Source organism: Topomyia yanbarensis, chromosome 1 (assembly GCF_030247195.1).
Source record: "Topomyia yanbarensis strain Yona2022 chromosome 1, ASM3024719v1, whole genome shotgun sequence".
Lineage (NCBI taxonomy): Eukaryota > Metazoa > Arthropoda > Insecta > Diptera > Culicidae > Topomyia > Topomyia yanbarensis.
The window spans coordinates 190,163,425-190,187,200 of record NC_080670.1 but is presented as its reverse complement, the minus strand read 5'-3'; the positions used below and the strand labels follow the sequence as shown (position 1 = coordinate 190,187,200).

General features: G+C 36.7%; 1 protein-coding gene across 4 annotated transcripts in view; it reads right to left on the bottom strand.

The window, feature by feature from the left end:
• Positions 1–13,547: 13,547 nt before the first annotated feature.
• The window catches only part of LOC131684994 (ubiquitin-conjugating enzyme E2-17 kDa), a 50,198-nt gene continuing 39,969 nt past the window's right edge, over positions 13,548–23,776 (bottom strand). For all 4 annotated transcript variants that reach the window (XM_058968323.1, XM_058968314.1, XM_058968332.1 and 1 more), the window contains 2 exons: positions 15,211–15,394; positions 13,548–14,318 (listed from right to left, as the gene is read on the bottom strand). In XM_058968323.1, coding sequence (XP_058824306.1) covers positions 14,179–14,318; positions 15,211–15,394 — 324 coding nt within the window. In that variant the 3' untranslated portion in view covers positions 13,548–14,178. The remainder of the gene's footprint in view (positions 14,319–15,210; positions 15,395–23,776) is intronic.

The window sequence follows — 23,776 nt, the reverse complement described above, 5'->3', positions numbered from 1 at the left end:
ACGCTAGTACGTACAGTACGGTTTGTCGGTCGGCCTTGCTGAAAGTAAAATTTCTAGGGAGCGAGAGAAGATTGCATACATATTTATACCGAGGGTAGAGAATCGGAGAAATCTGGTTGTAAGGTTCATGTTATCTTATTGCGGAAATGATAAATTGTTTTAGGAGAATTAAGGAGGTGTCATAACGATACTAAATATAGTTAATAATAATATTAGGGGCTTTTACACAAAATTACTGTACTGTCACAGTGAAAATGATGATTTTGTTACTGTACATTTCTATTCGGGAAGACCCCTATTCTTCACATTCTCATATTTCGCACTTACTGTCGCTTTCGACTAGTTTTCTGGTTAGGGTCTAAACACGAAGAAGATGTGAAGTACCCACAGAATGAATATCAATGGTCGGGTTCGGGTTTTGTAAATTTAAACTTCTCGGGTTCGGGTCGGGTTCCGGGTTTTCAAATTTCAATTTCTCGGGTTCGGTTCGAGTCCGGGTTTTTGAAGTTTTAAACTTTCGGGTTCGGGTTATTCGAATTCGGAATTTTCGAATTCGGGTCGGGTTTGTGTTTTTAAACAGATCACACTTAACCATTTCTTGACGCTGTTTCCCAGTCAAAAAGGGCAAGTTGCTGGCTAACGCACAGTGGGACGACTTAGAACAAAAGGTGGACTAAAGTCCAAACCTTGCCGTATCGGTTTAAATAGGACGATTTTTGTAATTTTAGTACGCTGAATTAGTTTTTGATATTAAAACATTTCAAAAATAAGCGTTTACTATTCATTAGGGCGTCTCAAAAAAAAAATTTTTTTTCGGAGTCGTTCTTACAATTTGTGTATATTAATTTTCGTGTACTAAATCGTTTTTGATATTAACACATGTAAAAAAAAATCATTATGCGTTAGGGTTGCTCGAAGAATTATTTTGTAGCGAAGATACAAAAAAAAATTTAAAAAAGTTTTTGTGCGCTAAATTTCTATTTTAATTATAAAATCAGAAATTAGCTTTACTACTTATTAGAGTGGCTCAAAAGTAAGTATTTTGTCTTTTATAATGATTTTTTTTTCAATAGTAATTTTGGAATTTATGGGGCTTCAGAAATGACTATTTTGTTTTTACGAATCAAATGAGATGTGTTCGACTAATTTTGGAATATTTATTTCGTTAGTGGGTTACTTGATATGAAAGCTACATTTTCTATCATTTTCAAAACAAACATTTTGAGCATCTGAGTGGAATGTTTAATTACATTCACTAATCAACAAGATTATTAACGATTTTTTTCGTAAGTGTGTTTTAAGTTACTTAGATTGCTTATTTCATGAAAATAAACCCAAAACCCTTTTTTCGTGTATATGGTTCATTTAAAAATGGTCTTATTTTATTTGGATAATATCGCATACCCTTAAGCTATATCAGTGCTATGTAAATCCGGATCAAAATAGACTCACCAAATGACTAAAACTCAACTGTGTTCACTCTATTTGACAGTTATTGCGCAAGTTAGCAAGAAGTAGTTCCAGAAACATTTTATACCCTATTTCAGATGGTTAAAAATATTTGCTGATTTTCAATCAGTCTTAATACCTCTACCATCTAAAAAACATACTTCCCACTCAGCTCCTTAGTCCTGATCACTAGTAAAACCCTTGTAGATCATGCTCTCAATGCTATTTGAAAGTTGTGCATGTATTCGTGTCATTATTCTAGCTATAAAGTGATTATCCAAATTCAATATCAGTAATAACCATTCGTCTCCATTCACAGTTTTTTTTTAAATTTTGACTGCTTATCGCAAGTTTTCACAAAACTAGCATATACTCATTTGAAAGAGAAAATTAAAAGCTTTCGAATGAGTATAGTGTGATCGCGGGCATTCACGGGCGTCGTTGTTGTTATCGCATTTGAAGTTTGAATTCAATAAAAATTCATGACAAACTGTTATCTAAACACTAACAAAAGTAACTAGTGACTTATTTTTGGCAATTGATTTACCGCCGTCATTTTTTAGCCGCTCAATCCGCCCTTAAATCGCCCCTAAATCGCCCAGGGAACGCGCCATTTAATCGCCCTTAATTGCCTACTATGAAAATTACAAATAATACTTATTTTCGGATTCATTATGTACTCACATAAACTTATCACTACACTAGGTAATCATCACCAAACTATAGGAAGAATCAATGGTGAAATTGGCATTACACACATTAAAACTTACCACAATCTGACTTTTATTAAGATTTTAGGTCAGAGATCTTGTTCCACTATATTTACACACGATTCCACAATTTCCCACATTCGTTGGCTAAATAAAGAGCAATAGACAAACAAAATACAAGCGGGAGCACGCCGTTTTGAAAAAACTATTTTAAGCTTAAGCCAAGCATGAACCGCCATGTTTGAAAAACGCAAAAACAACCAAGTCCTTTTTAGCCGCCAGAAAATTTGTCTTAGTGTTGAAATTGCCTTTAAATCGCATTCGCAAATTGCATTTGTTCCTAGGGGCAATTAGCACAGGCGAGTTGAGTCAAACGTCAAACTGTTTAAATCGCCTGACCATGTTCGTCCGCATTTTTTTTGACCGGGTTGCGTCTACACACAACACCCAGTCTTTTTTTGTAGTATTAAGTTTATTTACTTTACTTTACTTCGTGATACGAATAGATGACACATATAACCGTACTAAATTTTCCCACCTTTAAATCGCTAGAATTCGTTATATTTTCTGATGCTCAAATATTGTATTTTTTTATTCATGTATTTCTTGTCTTCAGATTCGCAAACTGTCCGAATTGTTTTCTTTTTTAAACGAGTACTCTTGAGAGAGCATTTAACAATAAGCGATTTACTTTTCATGATAATCATCAATAAACCAAGTCAAAGTAAATTTTTCGGAAAATATATTGGTTCAAGCAAGAAGAATCTATCGGAAGTAGACACAATCTATCAACGATGGCACTCATATGATAATGGTATGCTAGCGCGACTATCACATCAGTGGTACATATATGAAACAAACACTTTCTGTCAGGTTGTCCCCGGGCTAGGCCGTTGCATGATTAGGATTTCTTCATGAAAATATTGCGAATTTCCACTATTTTAAGGAATTAATATTAAAAATCTTGTGTGCTCTGTTCAAGCCATGAGCGGATTTGTGTTTTGAAGTTTGGAGTCGTTCCGAGAACTCCATTGGAGATCTGCACTGGCGCGCATACTGTACTAGCTAATGATGTGACCAGAGTCGAAAAATGTTTTTTTCGTTTACCAAAATCCGACGAAAATGACGAGCGAGCGATGCTACTTTCTAAACCACTAGAACATTACGAAACCGAAAATGAGACAACGGCCTACGACAAAGCATGCGGGTAAATTCAATTTCATTTTTTCCTCCACACATTCGTTTTCGCTTCGAAATTGAGAACGACATTAGTCTCTTCGATATTGCACATAGCGCTGACCAAACAAAAAGAAACTAGTAACGATATTTATTTGTCGTTGTTCGATTTGGGAGAGTAGCAAGCTAGCGATGATATTGGACGACTGAAGGGGCAGTGGTGTGCGTATTTCCTGTGTTTGCGGCGTTCTAGTTGCATTTTATGATGCACATTGCTATAATTTCATTTAATGAAAATTAAAATAAAAATCAAAATTACTGATTTGAAATTAAAACGAGATTGAATTTTCGTATTGTCATAGGAAAACGAAAGTAACTACTTCTGCTACTCGCATTCATAGAATCGAAAGAAGAAGGGGCGTTGTCTTCATTGTTTCCCTTTGTGTGAATTTAGTAACGAAGGAGGCAGCGAAAAGACGAAGGTGAATTCAGTGAATTTCATCGTTCATTGAATGGGTATGAGAATTTTCGGCCCTGGATGTGACATCAAGAACGCGACAGAGAATCTTGATTGACACCCTTCGACACAAGTTTAAGTTTGACAGTACCAACCAGTAACGCGGGTGACGTCGTGTAAACTGTCGAATACGACTTGCCAAATACATGTAATAAATTATACAAAACTACTATTGCAAATTATACAAACTTACTAAAGAAATTTTGGTTAAGTACGACGGGCAAAGTTGTTTGAATCTGTCATCATTATGCTTCTGGTTTCCCTATTCGTTAGCCGTTAGCCGATTTACCCTACTTTCTGATTAAGATATCGACGATATTTCTCAAAACATTACAAATGCGACGTTTGATGATACAAAATATAAATGCCAATTTCTCTCGCTAGTAATTCGTTTTTCCATAGGTAGATATATCTGGATGCGTATGGTGCTACTTCAGGTTCGAGTGATTCTATAACTATTTTGGATGAGCTTTGGATGATACTTTTGGATGATCCAGCTCGGATGCCTAAGTTTAAAAATCTTCGGGATCTTTGGTTGATCCTCCGTATTAACAAGTCCGGTTCAGATCGGGTTTTTCGAATTATAAATTTTCTGGTTCGGGTTGGGTTCGGGTTTTTGGATTTTGAAAATATCGGGTTCGGGTCGGGCTCGGGTTTTACAAAATTTTTATTTTCGGGTTCGGGTTTTGCAATTTTAAAATGTTCGGGCTCGGGTCGGGTTCGAATTTTTCAATTCTCAAGCTTTCGGGTTCGGGTCGGGTTCGAAAAAATTGAAACCCGACCATCTCTAGTAACGCGAATAAGTAACTAATCTCTTAGCAACGGGTCTCTAGGCTTGATTGCGTCGTAATGAAAATATCTACTTATTATGTAATTAAACTAATTAATTTCAGACGAATGACCAAGTTGGTTAAAGCCTGCAATTAAATAAATAAATAAATAATTAATGAAAGTCTACCTCTGTTATAGCTAATGGGACGCTTCGCCATATCTAATATGATTACACAAAATTGAAAATGCTTAAAGTATTCAAAGTGCATATATGTAGTACTTGTAAGTTGGATTTATCATTTCAAGTTCAAGCAATTTTCAAGGGCTGAAAACAATTTTGTTTTATCTGTGACAACTACCTCCCTTGTTAACTTGTTGATCCAAAATAGACCACAAGTTTTCAATAGGATTACGGGCTGGCATCTGGGGTGGCCATTCCAGTAACTTAATTCTGTTGGCACGGAAAAAGCAGTAGTTTTTCGGGCAGTGTGCTTGGGATCGTTATCCTGCTGTACACAAATTTATTTTTCAGTCCAATTTTCAGCAAATATTCCTCCAAATTTTCATTTAGAATGGAGTCTGCTGTCATTATCCCATCAACCTTGAACAGATTTCTCACACCAGATCAAGCGAAACACCCCCACTCCATAATACTGCCTCCTCCATGCTTAGCAGTTTTATCACTGAGAACTGACATACAAGTTAAATTTTCAACTTGTGTAAGAAATAAGGTCGCTTTGAAATGACAACAGCAAGTAGCAACTTGCTACTGGTCGGCGCTACGATCAACCAGCAATCACTATACGGGCCTTGCGTGCAAACTTGGATGCAATGGTGATTTACGCATGCGAACCTGTATGCGATGGTGATTTTCAACGTATTTTCATTTGAATGTTTACACAGGTTTTTCGGGAAAGGTTGTTCTAGCTTATATGTCTTTTCTCTGTGGTTTTATATTGTTAGAGATTTATATTGTTGGAGTAAGCATGTGTAAAACGACATAATTACCATCAGCATAGTTAGGCGGTAATTGATTTGTATAGTATATTCCATAACACAGAAGTTTAATATTAATGTGCTTATGACAATTTTTACTATTTTTGGGAATACTTATAACACCACCGTGCCCAGATCCCTATTGTTCATGGAACGTGAAACAAATCGATGGCTTATTCTACTGAAGCTCCAACCTTGTATAGTATGGGGTCAACCTTACCAACCTTCTATAGTATTATTTGATCATGGGATAATCCCCATACCAGGGCTGTGATACATTTTTGTATTGAGATGGAATTGCTATCCTGGATATAACCGATGAGCTATCGCGTCTTTCTCCTAGCCAATCTCAATGGATTACACTTTGTTTCAAAAATGAGAAGAATGCGCATGCCCAAACAATTTTCTTTTTGCCAACCCCGGAGTAATTACAGTTTCTCGTAATACTGGACCACACCTATAGTTTGATAAGGATACGTGGAAGAACAACTTTTTATTCAAATATAATGATGATTAAAACTCGCAGTGTTCCATCTAACAACACATTCTTTTGTGACGTTTACAACGATTTGACGAATCTTCATTCGACAAATATGTTATAACTTTATCACATGAACGCCTACATCAAAACTTATTATAGATTCGGAAAGTAGACAAAATTTTACGAAAAGTTCAATCAACATAAACTGAATATACTAGAATTGGATGATTTGCCTTTTATTGAAATACGTTGAAAGTTCTAATTTGTCACGCGTTGTAACGTCACGTTACATTATCGTTTATAAAACAATCCTCTTCCAGTACATTCAGTTAATGCTGATTGAATCTTTCGTGAAATTTTGTCTACTTTCTGAATCTATAATAAGTTTTGATGTAGGCGTTCATTTGATAAAGTTATAACATATTTGTCGAATGAAGATTCGTCAAATCGTCGTAACGTCATGAAAGTGATCTTTTGATTGGATCTACGACCTGCTGCCAGCAATGTCAACTACTGCTAACGCAAAATTTGTCACTTACCTGTTGCGTTGTGATTTCGATTTCGTTTCACGGTTGATTACCTAGGAATTATTGCTTAAGAAATGGCAAGTAGGAGTTAATACCAATCTGACCTATATCGAAACCTCAACAGTATGACAGCCACCATTGCTGACCCATCCCACATTTTCATCAATCACGGGGAAGAATAAGGTACACGGCAAAGGTTGATGTTTCACCTACTTAAAATATACTATTAGTTGCTACACTATTTATGGTTCGACTCGAACAGACCACACCGACCCGAAAAAAGGTTACTCAGCATTTCTAGGAGCTGGTATGCTTGGGTTGAGTTAAACAACCATAGAAACGAGTCCTGAATAATGATTTATCTCGTAGGTGAAAAGAGTCGACAACTAGCAGCAGCTTTCCTACATGTCCCCCACCCAAGCGAATTGATATATCCACTTGTAAGTGAGGGTACACGTCTACCAACCAGCCATGAAGACGTCCAAACCAATGAGAATGGACCAAGCCAGTCGAAAGCCACAGGCCCAGTGCCATCCCGTACAGTTTCTGAACTGTTTTAGCTGGAAATGTAATATATGTTTAGTGCCACTTGCAGATTTCATTTCAGTGGTAGTAAGTGTCTCATTCTCTGTTTTAAAATTCGATGCCTACGAAATTGAAGCTTATCGCTGCTCATTTCTTCTGGCATTTTAACACCGTCAGTCGATCGTCTCATGGAATCGAAATCTGACGCGAATACCAGCAATCTGAAGCGAAAAAGACATTATATATAACTTTATACGTATTCCCTAATCTTATAATTAACAAAGGCTGTCTGTCGATTTTAATGCAGGAACGCTAATAACTTGGCTAATACGTCAGACAACCTTAATTGACTCCTTCGACTCCAGGTTGGCCTTACCAAGCCGTAACGCGGGCGATTGCGTGAAACGAATAGGGGTTGAGAACAGCTTGAATGAACATCTGATAAATGTATGTGATATCCAAGACTGACTTGAATAGTTCCATCGAGCCTAGTTTTCATACCTTACATTACTAGACTTACTGTTTTCCATTCACCCAATTAAACGTTGCACTTATTCACTCATAAATCAACTTACCTGTTATTTTCAACGAAGATGTCACTTGAGAGTTAAGTTATCGAGTGTTTCATAATTCAAGGTTATACATTACGATAGGGTACACGTACAATTCATTTGAATTTTGTGTGGTATATGCCTAAAATAAGGATCTGGTTCAATTGGCATAGTCATTTGGCATAACGGACATTCGGCATAATTTGGAGAGTGATCACAATGGAGGCCATTTGCCATATTTTCAACTACATGTAGCTCAAATGTTTGAGCATAGCGGCAACTACCTAAATATTTAAATGAGTTTGTTTACCAATGTGTGTGTGGTAACCATCCTATCTCCTACGAAAGATGGTCGGGTTTCAATTTTTTCGAACCCGAACCCGACCCGGATCCGAGAGCATGAAAATTTAAAAATCCGAACCCGACCCGAGCCCAAAATTATCAAATTTGAGAAACCCGATCCCGACCCGAGTCCGAACATTGTAAAACTTAAAAACCTGAACCCGACCCGTACCCGAGAATGAAAATTTTGTAAAACCCGAACCCGACCCAAGAATTTTAAAATTTTAAAACCCGAACGCAAAAATTTAAAATTTGAGAAGTCCGATCCGAATCCAACTTGCAAATACGGAGAATCAACCAAAAATCTCGAAGATTTTTAATTCTAGGCACCCGAGCTGGACCCTAGGCTCATCTAAGAATAGTAGAATCACTCGAATCTGAAGTAGCACCATACACATTGAGTTATATCTGCATATGGCAAAACAAATCACTGCCGAGTAGAATCAGCATCTATATTTACTATTATTGAACGTCGAATTTGTAGTGTTCTGTAAAACTTATATTTCTAATATTTTTATCAGAAACCATTCCTGCAAGGCAGTTTCGTATAATTTATTACATGCAATTGGCAATCCGTTTTCGACAGTTTACATGACGTCACCCACGTTACTGGTTGGTAGGGTCAAACCTGTATCGAAGGGTATCAGTCAAGATTTTCTGACGTGTTCTTGATGTCCCATCATTAGCGTTAGGACGATCTATGATGGGGTATCTAAGTTATTTTATGCTTCAGATTATATGGTATTAGCGCGCCAGTAGAGATGCTTCGATATCTTCAATAGAGCTCTCGGAATGAATCCTACCTTTTAAAAATCCGTTAATGGCTTCAACAGAACATACAACAGTTTTGCGATCAATTCCTTAAGTTCGTGGAAATTTATGTATTTTCATGAAGGAATCCGGATCATGCAACTGCTCAGCCCGGGAACAATCTGACAGAAAGTGTTTGTTTCATATATGTACCACTGATTTGATAGTGGTGTTATTATACCATCACCATATGAGTGTCATGAACAGCGAAACCTGGCGAAAGTGTAGCTAGGTTTAGGTCTGATGGAACAAAGACAGTCTCTAGAAAATAAATTTGGCCTAAACTATCTGCTTTTAAAAAAATACATAACGTGTCCTTTTTAAATTTGAGCCGCCATAGTATCACCAAATTTGTGAGTTCAAATCCTTATTTTTCCGTAACAGTTTATTTTAATTTCAAGCAATCTTGATCATAAACCAATTTGATTATTGAACTTCCGTTAAAGAAGGTACAACCTATTTGTTTCATTTGCCCAACTTAACAGTGCTCGCTTAAAGTTTGTTTGGGGTACAAATGTACCCCACAAAGCCGTTTGCGTTAGTGTTTTGTCATGTGTACATAATTCAAAAAATTATCATATCTTTTTCTAAAAGCAAAATATCAATACATAGTAAGCGAGAAACTTATGTGAAATTCTATAAACTTTGTTATTTCATATAATAAAACTACTATAGCAAAGTAACTAGAAAATGCGCTTGGATCGGCATCGTAATTTTTGCTTTTGCGGATGAAAGAGGCAAAACACATTCGTGAATATGATTTGTATATAGTATACAAGATGCATCATTCGATTCGTTATCTTCTACAGCCCAGTCTCTGGAACATACTTTAAATACACGTACAATGCACCGGCTCAACCTGTTCCTTCGGCGCCTTCCTGTTTCATCTCCGTTACTGCATATTGCTGTATTTTTAAATACGCATAAATGTCCCATGTGCTATGGGATTCCCTATACACTTGGGACAATTATGCGTAGAGCGGCAGTGTACTGGCGTTTGGTTTTCAAAAAAGCATCGGAATAAATACATACGGCTTTTGAAAAAAATTGTTCAAAAGGAAATTTAATAATCTTTACAACGTCGTATATAATATGGTCACAATTGATTTGAAACTACCGGAGTTATAGGAATATGAAGAAAAAGGGGAATTTTGACGTATTTTAAAGACTTATTCTATACAAAATGAACTATTACATAATTGAATAGTCAAAACACGAGTATTTTTAAACAGGTTACTTTACGAATGATTTTAGAATTAAATTATCCAATTTGATTATAAATTTAATAAAAATTAGATATATTAGAGCGATTTTAGTTCTGGGGTACCAATGTACACCACAAAATCGTTTACTTAGAGAAAAAGTCGCCGCGGCCTAAGTATCGGTTTTAAAGTACCTGTTGAAATTTATTCCATTATAGAAAGTTGAACCGAAATTTTCCGATAAATTCTTGTTGACTTGGTTTATTACTAGTTATCGTAAAAAATAAATCGCAAAGAGATTTTAGATGTGAAACACGTATTGTTGAATGCTCTCTCATGAATGTTCGTTTAAAAAATTAAATAGTTCAGGCAGTTTGCAAATCTGAAGAGACGGAATTTTATGCAAGAATGAAAAAATACAATATTTGAGCACCAGAAAATACGACGAATTCTAGCGATTCAGAGGTGCCAACATTTGGTATGGTTATGTGTGTCATCCATTCGTATCACGAAGAATAATTCACTACTACAAAAAAGACTGCGTTTTGTGTGGAGACGCAAACAGTGTCATGAAATGGTTGGGTTGTATTGTTCAACCTGACCCGACTTCGATAATTTGTAAAACCCGAACCCGACCAGAGCCCGAAAGTTCAAAATTTCAAAAACCCGGACCCGACCCGAACCCGAGTATTCCAAATTTGAAAACCCGGAACCCGACCCGAACCCGAGAAGCTTAAATTTACAGAACCCGAATCCGACCCGAAACCCGTTGGGTTCGGGTCCAAAACCCCCAACCCGTCCATCTCTAGATTTATATAATAAGCAACATAATTAATAATAAACAAATCACTTAGATTTATCTCACCGGATTTACTTAGTAGGGCTGGAAAAGGTAAGGATTTCAGACACCATCGTTCAACCACCTCCTTCTAGTATACCGCTGGTGGTGTTGACAACTGTATGCCAAGTCGGACGTGCACTTCTTTTTCGCAAATTCCCCTCATATCAGCTGTCGCTGCTTTGCGCCAATGCATCTGCTTACATGCTGTTTCCCTGGTCCTCATTACAAGTGGTGTGCTGCAAACGGATATTTAACGATCCAAACACTATATATCCATATCCGAATACTGCTTCCGAAGGATAATATTCCAAAATCCGTAATAAACCGATACCGATGACTGGAACTAACGCTTCCACGAAGCAACTATATATAATAGATTACGGGCTTTTGTACATAAAACTTTCATACGCACTCGTACGTGCAAAATTACTTTTAAGTTTATGAAAAAAAATGCACGAAAAGAAATTAATTTGCAGCACAAACGACTGGTTTCTCGACAAAAAAACGTGACATTTGAAGAAAATGTGTCCAACTTTGCTCAAAGCCTACTTCGATCTCCACCAATCGTACTAAAATTGAACTTGAACCAAAATTAATTAGGTTATTCTTCTTTATAAATTAATAAATAACATTTACGCCTAATGTGGCTCGCTTCAGGTCGCGTGCTATCCGACATCGCTGTTGCTCTGTCGGACTTAAACTAATTTATAGCCCCTGTGTCAGAGTAATCCGGGCAAACGAGTGGATCACGTGATCAATTCTCAAAATTATGCCAAACGACCCCCTCCCTAAAATAACCATGTGTCCGTCTTACTCACAGTTCCCATATACTATTGTTCTCAACACAAAAATACTGCACTTTCCACACTAAAAAGTTTGAATCGAAACTCTGTAATCAGCAAAATGCAATTCATACATTATTCGCCACTTCAAAACAGGACAGGCCTTGCAGAGGTAAGTATACTCGATTGATGAAAGATTCCCCTACCACTCATGTGTCGTTCAAGAGTGCATTCCTATCTGAGTTCAGCGATAATGGACCCTGAATTACTGATATGACCACAGAACGTCAACAATCCACAAACTGTGTGTGTGGTTTTTGGAAAAGGATTAAAACATAAGCTGTTGTCGATGGTCATTAGATAGCTGGCCCTATTCCCCTATTAGTGACTACTAGCTGACGTGACTGTGGGAATAGGGTCAGATATTTCATTTTTCTAGTACTGAATAAAGATCATTGATGGTCAATCGAATTTCTCTGTACTAAAATACTGCTGCACCTAAATTAATATTTGATCAGTAAAAAACAAACTACCAAAATCCACTTTTAATGCTACATTTTGCCGCTGCGCAGTGGAAAATCGAAACCCAAAATCCTACGTAATTATTGGCCGGTGGTTAACTCTAATAAAGGGTATAAGATTGTTTCTATAACAGAAAAATGTCTCAAGAATTGAGTGTATATAACAGCTTAATTTTGTCATCCAAGTAAATGCCATCTTTTGGGTTAACGAGGAGAACAGAAGAAGAATGTGGTATATAGGACCTACTTACATTCGATTCTTGAGATTTTTTGTCCTTCCAATATCATATTAGCGAAGTTCCAAGTATTTTTTTTTGGTTATTTGCGCTTTTTAGTTTTTTGACACTCCAGAGTGGCCCTCACGGAATGAATTTTGTTCGAATAAAATTTTCCCAAGGGAAAAGTAGCTTTATGTCTTTAAATAAGCGGCCCATAATAACGTGGGATTTTCGGTCCCTGCGGTGCTACGAGGAGACTTCTGTGAACAAAAACACGTTCCATCTGGGTTTTGTATCTTTCTTGTTTCGCTTTACTTCCAGTAATATTTTCATGTGTTTAGTAATAAGATAGCAGTAATAGTAATAATTAATCTAATTAAAAAAGTCTAATAAAAATTAATTATAGGGTTTTTCTTGTATCTGTTGTTTTTTTTACTTTACTTCAATTTCACACATGTTTTTTTATCCTTCAAACTGTAGCTGTTTTACATTCATTAAGTTCTGTTCGCGAATCTCACTATCTCAGTATCTTGTATCTCCTTCTGCCTTGCGAAATGCTGCGTCTTAGTATAATTCAAAATTTGCAGCATTTCCGTTTCCAATGTACGAAGAGTATGGGTAGATTTCTCTAAACGAACCTAAAATACAAATTCATCCGACGTAAGATTTCCTGTTGACTATTTATGTTATTTTATGACTTCACAATTTGCGGTTTCAGAAGAGAAAGCGATCAAAGGTATCGTTCCGTAAGATTCCCTCATCAATTTTGCGCATGAGGGAAGAAAAATAGCAAAAAAAAATAACAATCGTATTCCGTTGCCTATGGCAAGGTGCCAGAACTAGCTAGAACGGGAAAAGCGAAAAAAATAAATCGACTAACAAATAGAATTCACAAATGTGTGGCAAGCTAACGCAAGCAAAACTAAACACGATAGATACTAGAAGAGTAGAAAACTGGAGAACGGAAAATACCCCAACGTAACGTGACGCAGTTTTAGCTCCTAGGAGGTACAGCCAAGTTATGTTCGCATTTTTTTCACTATTATACACAGACGGAGAAAGGGGTTCTACAGGAATTGTTCAAGAAATCAACGCGCACAATCGCCGTCGAAACGATCATCTCAGTGGTTATTGGTTTTTTTTACGAGTAATCAATAGATTTATTTACTGTTTTTCTTTTGTTTTCAGCTTTCTTCTGCAGTAGCGGGTTCAGGATCTTGTTCTTTTTTCTTGTTGTTATCCAGCTGATTATCATGACATTAATCTGTTGGTATGTATGTTAATAAATAATAGAAAACGTATCGTTTGCATATTGTTGTTGTTCTTGCTGCTGCTCATCTCCTCGGTACTCCTGGCGTCCATCCAGCCAATGATCAGTGCGTGGATGTTTACAGTTACAGGGACGAGTACGGTGACGGCGACGACAACGACGGCAGGAAACAGGGAGGAGGGACCGGCGACGGAAACCCGGGCTGATTGTTGTAATCGAAGAAAAAGAGGGAGTCACACTGTCACTGCTGCTATCGGAAAGGCCATCATCACTGTCAATTGCAGTGACGACGACAGCTTCATTATCCTCGGCATCATCATTGCGAATGAGTGGCAACGGGTGGAGCAGTAGTAGTAGAAGGAGTAGAACAAGTAGAAATTCTGATACAAGTGGGTGTTGCTTGCTGTTGCTGTGGTTACTGTTGGTTCTCTGGTTGCTGTTGTTGTTGTTGTTGTTTTTGTTGATTTCTAAGTTATCTTCTGGAACGCATCACATAGCATACTTTCTTGTCCACTCCCGCGCAAGCTCATTATACTTTTCCCGATCGGTTTTGTATATTCTAGCAATCTCTGGTACGAGTGGATCGTCTGGATTAGGATCACATAGCAGAGAGCAAATAGATAACAACACTGGAATGGGAGAAAGAAACCAATATTAGCATTGCAACAATATCGCGGGATGGGAGCAAATATTATAATTGAATAAATGAACCGTATAATACCTGAGTAGTACATGCACACTCGGGGGGAAATTTAACACGGATACATTCTTATTGTAAATTACATTGCCGCTATACGCATAATTGATCATGTGTATAGGGTATTTCATTGCACATGGGACAGTTTATGCGTTCATGACGTTAATTGAATTTTAATACCACGTTTCACCCTCTTTAATATTTGACAAATTTAGTGGAATCGTTAAGGCGGATGTTTTGAGTCGACCGTCATGTTCCATATTGGTATGTAAGATCCTTTTCAAAACCTCCCTTTCTATTTTGAGTAGATAGAAGCTTTGCGTCTTTGGCAATGTTGTAGAACATAAAAGCCCTTATATAAGAAGGGCATATCTCAAAACGTATACTGGCCGTATGCTTGTATCATCATTACCACGTTTTAAAGGCCGTCTCTGTACACTACCACTAACAATTATGACGCATGCACCATGACCTTGTAGAACTTCGGTTGAACATATTATTCATAGCAACCCCAACCAATCCTATGTTAGCGGTGTCATTTAAACACTAGACTAGCTTAGTCCAGTCACTAAGTTAGTATCGGATTCTGATGAAACAAAGTCTAAACGCAATTTCATAACTAATTTATCTAACAACTGGTTCTTCTTTGAACGTATTTATCTCTTGTTACCTTTAACGCTGTATCGTTTTATTATTAGCATTCTTTCAGTTAACAGAGTGAGTGTTTCGCTTTTTTACAAACTTTCATGTTAAAGGCGTGCAAAAACGTGTTTATCAAAACAATCCCAACAGGAACCGCAAGAAAATACGCCAGTGACACTTACCTTTCGATATAGTTAATGCAGGTGACCATTGAGATCGTAAAATGTCGAGGCAAATCGAACCATTACTGTTTATGTTAGGGTGATATATGCGTGTTGTAAAAGCCACTTTGGGTGGTTTGAATGGATAATCTGTGGGGAAATGTATAGTTAAGAAGAATACACCTCCTTGGTACGGACTGTCCGGCTGCAGTGGTTTTTTAGCAACATCGGGGTAGTAGTAGCAGCAGCAGCAGCATCATCAGCATCGACAGCGTCGTAGTTGAACGGCGAGAACGGTCACATGAAATTGGAAGAAAAAATAGATTTGCATGAGATTTAAAAATAAATTTGGACGAAGTGATTAGATAGGAAGGCCAACACACGATTTGTTTACCAGATGTAATCCTTGAAATAGAAGTTTGATCGTAGTTTAGCAACCTTCAAGTAACAGCTAGATTAAAGGTCATATACCTGGGATAGAATAGCTACATAGAACTCCACACCTGTACATAAAGCATAAAATGAGAAATACACCTCGATACGACTTTCTTTAACATTTAACTTGACGCACAGCGTGAGCAGTGAAGATACAAAATTTTATTTTTGATCCCTAGTGGAACGAGGAAGCAAAAGCGTTAAAATATCTTTTCCAAACGCATAATTACATGGCAGTGTTCGCTGCTTCTCAGATTTAGCGATACGGGAGACCGAGTCTAGGTGGCATCGTTTCAAATTTGCATTTTTTTTATCGTTTTCGGATAAGGTAGCAAAATAAAACATATTTCGACTGATTCCCCTTCATGGACAATTGAACATGGGCATGAGCATGATGGCCGTACAATTCGTAGTTGCTACTCCGTGATTGACCAGAACAAGCGAAATTGCACAGAGAATCAGCAAATGGAGTCTGGGGGAGCGATCCATCCTCAATGTGCACGTTTTGAGTTTTTTTACTTTGAAATGCCAATAACGGCGTCGGTCACGTCCTTAGAGTCATTGGGGAAGTATACCTCTGCATCTCCACGTTTGCCGCGGGAAGAAATTTTTATTAGTAGGATGGGGTAAAGAGTTACACAAAGCTGGATTCACGTTGGTGATTAATATGATATATGAAACTGTGGGAAATGTTATCATGTGTTTACTGCTCTAGGCAGCCGGCTGCCGGGAATTTGGTAGATTTATCGTTTGTTGAATTAAGTTGGCAATGCTCAGTTTGTTAAAAAGCAACTCAACATAAGCAACCAGCTCCGGACAGCCGACAGTCGGGAGTGTTGCCTATGTTTAATAGAGTCAATCGGCATGTGAGCAATAGAGTGAAAAGAAAAAAATGACTCCTATCGGGCCACCCATGACTCGATTTCTAGCCCCACCAGGAGTACTTTGCTCCCAATTTGAATGAAATCGGACAACTCTAGCAACCGGACCAACGCTCCTGAACTTTGTATGGGATTTTTAGGCAATTACCGTGGAGAAAAACCACTACCTCGCATTATCACCGCCAGGCGGCACTGTATACATCGTAGCATCATTGTAAGTGAAAATAAGAAAGATAATTTAATTGCGTATAACTTTTCCGAAGATTGCTAGTCAATCCGGCTTTGTCAAAGGAAGTTATTGAACTTTTAACGATGTGATGTCTGAGTCAGTTTTGTATGGAGCCTAGCAGGGCATGTTTGTGTATCAGTACTCGATTCCCGCGAACTGAATATTTTTGTGAAATAACGGTTAGCTCAATAGTATGTTCAGTAGCTCAATAGCTCAACAGTATGTTCAAAAGAATTATGGTAAATAATACGAGCCATGTTTTAATAAGAACATTTTACTTCCACATGTTATCGCATAGAGGGCGCCAGCAATAACTTTTAAACGGAAAGAGATAAAAATTAGGTGTCTTCTTCAAAGTTGTAGAACGGACGTTTTGCAGTAATTCTTCCGAACATGTTGATGTTCTATCTCTCTTCTATAAAGAGTTGGTGTTGGCGCCCTCCATGCGGTCACAGATTGAACTAAAATTTTCCAATCAAAATAGGACTCGTATTATTTACTATAATTCTTCTGAACATACTATTGAGCTAAACTTACCCGTATTTCAAAAAAAATGTTTAGTTCGTAGGAATCGAGTACTGATATACAACTACGCGCAGCTAGGCCCCATGCAAAACTGACTCAGACATCACTTCGTTAATAGTTCAATAACTTCTTATAACAAAGCCGGATTGACTAGCAGTCTTCGACAAAGTTGTAGACAATTAAATTATGTTACTTATTTTCACTTACAGTGATAATACGATGCATACAGTGCCTCCTAGCGGTGAAAATGCGAGATGGTGGATTTTCTCCATGTAAATTGTCGAAAAATCCCATGCAAACTTTAGGTGCGTTGGCCCGGTAGCTAGACTAGTTCGATTTGCTTCAAACTTGAAGCAAGTACTCCTGGTGGGACTAAAAATTGACTCAGGGGTGGGCCGATTGAGTTTTCAAAAATGTATTATTTTTTCTGGGCAGTCTAATGAGCAATTTATTAATCCTTGTTTCTTTATTCCGCCGAAACACGACAATTCAAGAACAATACAATATAATGAGAAGCGATTACCTTTACTCTATCGAGACATTTATCGAAATGGAAATGATAATATCTATATAATAGAAGATTTCGTAATACAAGTATTATTTATGATGTATTAACTTTATTATGATTATAAGAATTGAAATCCGACAAACTTTTGAATAAGGAGTCGATTCTTATATTATCATTTTACGCGCCCGTTGTTATGCTAACTGAAGCGCATTTTAACCGGTATAAAATAAGCACTACCGAAATCGGGTTACTGCTCCCTATTTCATCTTAGCTCCTGAGGGATTCCATGAGAAACCGGCCGACCGCAAAATATGACCATCGTCGATTCGAACGAAACTTTGCAGGTGTGTTCGCTGTATGAATCTCCATGATATTCTCTGGCAATTGGAATATTTTGATACAAGAGTAATTTTTCAAAAGGGCGTAAACGTTCATACGTGTATGAATTTCAAAATTTTTTTGTTCGATTACTGTATTTTATACAGCAAAACTATCTGAGAACAAGTTACAGGGAATGAATACTTCTGTCCGAAAAAAATATACACTGAAAAAATGTTGTCATTTTTCAAAAAAACAAAAATTTATGATAAAAATTTAAATTGCGAAAAAACCCATTTTTTTAATTTTTTATATTTTGTTACCAAAAACCTAAAGAGAAAAGAAACATTTTGATTGTGATTGCATGATGGAGAAAAAATAGGTAAAAAAGTTTTTCTAACAATAACTTCGTACATGTTTTTAAATTTCATACTAATTGACATACAAAATTGTAATTTTATTACAGAATATAATTCTAAGCACCATTTAAAATCAAAATGCATTTAACAAAAATCTTCCAAAAAGCGATAGTTTTCGAGATATTTGAAATTTTGCTACTTCAAAAACAATTAATTCGTGTAATTATGCTCTTTTTAAAAGTTATTCGCGTTGCCCTATCAAAAAATATCAAAAATTTAATGTTTATCGTTTTAAAGACGTAAAAGCAACCTTTTCAGTGTATTTGGATCATGGAGAAGCTTTCAATAAAAAAGTTTTCCTAACAAAAACTTTTTACATTTTTTTATAATTCTTACTATTTAGTCAAAAATACAATTTTCTTTTGATATGATTCTAAACGCCATTTTAAATCGAAATGCTCTTAACAAAAATTTTCTAAAATGTAGTAGTTCTCGAGATATTTTAACTTTTGTTTTAACAACACAATTATTTTGTTTTATTACGACCTTTTCATAAGTTAGTCGCGTTTCTCCATCAACAATAATAGGTTTTTCAAAAGGCCCGTAAACTTTCGTGCAACTTTCTCTTTGACATCAAGGCGATATTGTAAACCATTTGAAAGTTACATGAAAGCAACCAAAATATATTTCAACCATAGGGTCTGTTGATTAAACTATATAGCTGAATACCCGGTTTACGGTACTCGACTTTTTGCTTCGCTCAAACGCGAACATTTTGCATTTTCAGGCAAAATTTTTAATTGTGCTGCTTCTTAAAAATGAAGCAAAAATTATGAAACCTATTTAAGCGCAATCCGGTCACTCTAAGTCGAGTTATCAACGAAATATTGTGACATCCTGACTAATGAGACGAATAAGGGCTCGTCTACCCTACCTGAAACGACTGATTTTGTCAGTCGAATATACATGCGCGGGTTTTTATGCAAATTACTAGAACAATATTGGAGACAATATGCACGAAAAGAAACTAATCTAATTGAAGGTTCAAAGAACTTTCGGTGACCGCCTACACGAATTGAATGCTTGATAGTATGCGTTGGAAAAAGTGCGTTCAACTTTGTCACCGGTTTATCCATATAAAGCATTTATGAAACTCTAAAAGAAGAAAATCAGTCGGTTTATTACATTATCACGATTCAAATCATGCAAAATAGTTGTTGGAAAAACAATTGACCGGACGGAATGGTACTTTTGAAAAAGTGGCGGCGATTTTTCGTCACACCACCACACTGTCCCGGAGCACGAAACACAACTGCGTAGTGAAAAAACCACAGCCACTTTTTCAAAAGCACCATTCAGCCAAGCCGATGGTTTTTTACCAGCTATTTTGATGATTTAATAAATCGACCGAGATTCTTTTCGAGTTTTGAAAAGGTTTAAATGAATATTTCGGTGGCAAAGCTGAACAAAATTTTCCTACGCACACTACCAAGCGTTCAATTCTAACACATGCTCAAAATGGGTATCTTGAGCCTTAATACAACAACATGCCCATAAAATGGAGCGAATGACAATAATACATTTGTTTTTCGTGCTGATATGACTGTCGCAAATTGGCAACTACTGTTTTTGGCAACTATTGGCAACTACTACTACGAGAAGAATCGCGAACTGTCAATTCTCATCCATCATACATAGTTCAAACGCCATCATTCCACTCAAACGAGTCCATTCGTTTTCCCCACGCACATTAAATGCCCAAAGATTTAGATATTTTAAATATGACATTTTGACAATTTTGATCTCATTTTACTATCCTTGTTTCTTAGAAGAATTTCCTATATTTATATTTCTTTGGTGAAACATCAAAGTGAATACATATTTTATTATCAAAAAAATTTCAATATCTTAACGAGCTTTCAATTTACTCTCACTGATAGCAGAATTAGTTTTCTGTTTAATATCATAGGACAATTTTGCTGCTCTCCATTTTGATCTTTGAAACGTTAAAACGACCAAAACGACAACAAACTGAGTAATCATTTACCGAACATCACAATATCAAGTTTAGTTTTCAATTTGTTGCCAGACTCTGCTCCGGAAGTTTGCTTGACCGAAAACCAGAATATCCTCGTTTTATCAGTTTAATATTGGATAATTAGTTTTATTTCGGATGCGCGACGCTGGGCATAACGGAGACTGACATAATTTATACAAGTTAAAAATAATCGTAAATCTTTTTCAATTGTATATAAATGTCCTCATCATACAGATTCTATCCGAATAAGTTCTACCTTTCTGCATATCCCCCCACCGACTGGTAAAGCCATATGTACCAACGAGAATGAACCATGCCAATCTAGGACCTGTTGCACCAACCCGCCTCATCTTAATGAAAAAAGTTCTTAATTTTATGAAGGTCTTTTTTAATCAGGGGTCACTCGACAGTTGATAACAAGAAACATCATCCATCATCTGACTCAGACTGAACCATACATATTTACCCTGCACAACTCTCAGGTATCAATTAGAGATGGTCGGGTTCGGTTTTTTTCAATTTTCTTTCGGGATCGGGTCGGGTTTTTCGAATTTGTCATTTTCGGATTCGGGACCATTTCTTGATGCTGTTTACGTCTATATACAACTCCCTCTCCCTTTTTGTAGTATTAACTTTATTTACTGTACTTTACTTCGTGATATGAATGGATGACACATATAACCATATTACATATTAAATTGAATCTTTAAATCGCTAGAATTCGTTAATTTTCTAATGCTCAACTACTGTATTTTTTAACCTTCCGGAAGTCGCGCTAGTGTATTGAGTGCATCCTGCTCTGAACATCTAGCGAAATCGTCTTAGCGCACAAGCGGTTGCTCGTTCAGTGGGCCATTAGCATCTTAACTTCCGGAGGGTTAATCATGTATAAAATTTCTTCTCTTCAAATTCGCAAACTGCGCGAATAATTTTATTATTAAACAAGTACTCATGAGAGAGCATTCAACAATAAGTGTTTCGCGTCTAAAATCTCTATGCGATTTATTTTTCATGATAATGATAATCATCAATAAACCAAGTCAAAGTAAATTTGTCGGACAATATATTGGTTCAAGCAAGTAGAAATCTACGGGAAGTAGAGACAATCTATCAACGATGGCACTCACATGGTTGCCAAAATTAAATCTGTATTTTTGTCCTAAAAAATCTTTTCTTCTGTATTTACTCCTCGAAAAATCTGTGTTTATATCTGTATCGAACCATTTGAGTCGTTTAACCTTTTGCTGGATTCTCTATCGAAGATATTAATTCCTGTGGTTTAAATCAGTCAAGCAAGGACCTGTTTACATTTTCATAAAGAAACACTACAAATCGTTCTGATATTTTACATCCAGAAACTTTAACTTTATCGAACTTGCACAATGGAAAAATAATTTCTTCATTTAATGACTTCTGTTGATATATAATGTTATATACATTGAGTTGACCAATGTAGCTGTCGAATTTGCGGACAAAAAATTGAGAAATAACAAAGTCACAGAGCATTACAATTAACGTTTCTGAAAGTAGACTTCAGCCAGACATTTGCTGGGTGCTAACCTGAGTGTATTACAAACCTTTACCTTTCAGAGTGAGTGACCACTCTCAAAAATGAAGATATATTTTAATATAGAGGGATAAGCTGAGAGAGACAGAGAGGAATTATTAGTGAAACTGAAAAAAATATTTCTAAAAATAGTTTTTGTAACATCATTTTTCAAAAACCTGTATATCTGTGCATACAGATTCTTGGTCTGAAAATGGCTGAAAAATCTGTATAAATACAGATTATTCTGTATTTTTGGTAACCCTGGGCACTCATATGGTAATGGTATACTAGCGCCACTATCAATTCAGTGGTACATATATGAAACAAGCACCTTCTGTCAGATCGTACCTGGGCTAGGCCGTTTCATGATCCGTATTCATTCATGAAAATACATGAATTTCCACTATTTTAATGAATTTATCTTAAAAATATTGTGTGTTCTGTTCAAGCCATGAGCGGATTTGTAGAAGTTTGGAGTCGTTCTGAGAACTCCATTGGAGATGTCGAAGTATCTCTCGCATACCGTACTAGCTAATGATGTGACATCAAGAACGCGTTATAGAATTCTGTTTGACACCCTTCGACACAAGTTTAAGTTCGACCGTACCAATCAGTAACGCGGGTGGCGTCGTGTAAACTGTCGAACGCGATTTGCCAATTGACAGTGCCTTATTTAATACATGTAATAAATTATACAAAACTACTCTAGCAGTAATGGTTTTCGGTAAAAAAAAATTAGAAATTTTGGTTAAGTACAATGGGCAAGTTTGTTTGAATCTGTCATCATTATGCCTCTTGTTTCCCCATGCGTTAATCGCCGATTTATCTTACTTTCTGGTTAAGACGATTTATAAGTTTCTTAAAACATTACAAATGCGACATTTAATAATAGTAAATATAAATGTCAATTCCTCTCCCCAGTAATTCGTTTTGCCATAGGCAGATATAACTGGACACGTATGGTTCTACTTCAGGTTCGAGTGATTCTATGATTTTTGATGATTCTTTTAGCTGAGCCTTGAATCCAGCTCGGTTGCTTAAATTTAAAAATCTTCGGGATCTTTGGTTGATTCTCCGTATTAACAAGGTTCAGATCGGGTTTCTCGAATTATAAATTTTCTGGTTCAGGTCGGGTTCGGCTTTTAGAATTTTGAAATTATTGGGTTTGGGTTGGTCTCGGGTTTTACAAAATTTTCATTTCCGGATTCGGGTCGGGTTCGGATTTTGCAATTTTAAAATGTTCGGGCTCGGGTCGGGTTCGGGTTTTGCAATTTTCAAGCTCTCGGGTTCGGGTCGGGTTCGGGTTCGAAAAAATTGAACCCCGACCATCTCCTGATTCATTGAACTGAACAAAGCAAAAATATAATTCGCGTAATAGCTTATCAGTTCAGCTCAACCCGGGGGAACTTAACCGTATACCCACTAGTCGTCTCTCACCGATGGAGATGCAAAAGGTGAGACGATACAGATAGAGATTTTGGGGCGAAAATTCCGACGCCTGTTCTTAACATCTAAATCATTTTCACAATTTTTCGAATTCGTGACTTTTTTTTCGCCCTTTTAGGTGGATAGATGTGAAAAAAGTTATCGATCAAAAGTCCTAATTGTTAGTTTGAAACCTCAGCTACATTTTGGTGCCATAAAAAGTTCATTTGCACCACTCAATGGCAGCGCTAGGCGACGATTTGCAAACCTCTACGTTTTTCCATCCTTTTAAAATATAGGGGTAATTCGGACCTTCCTAT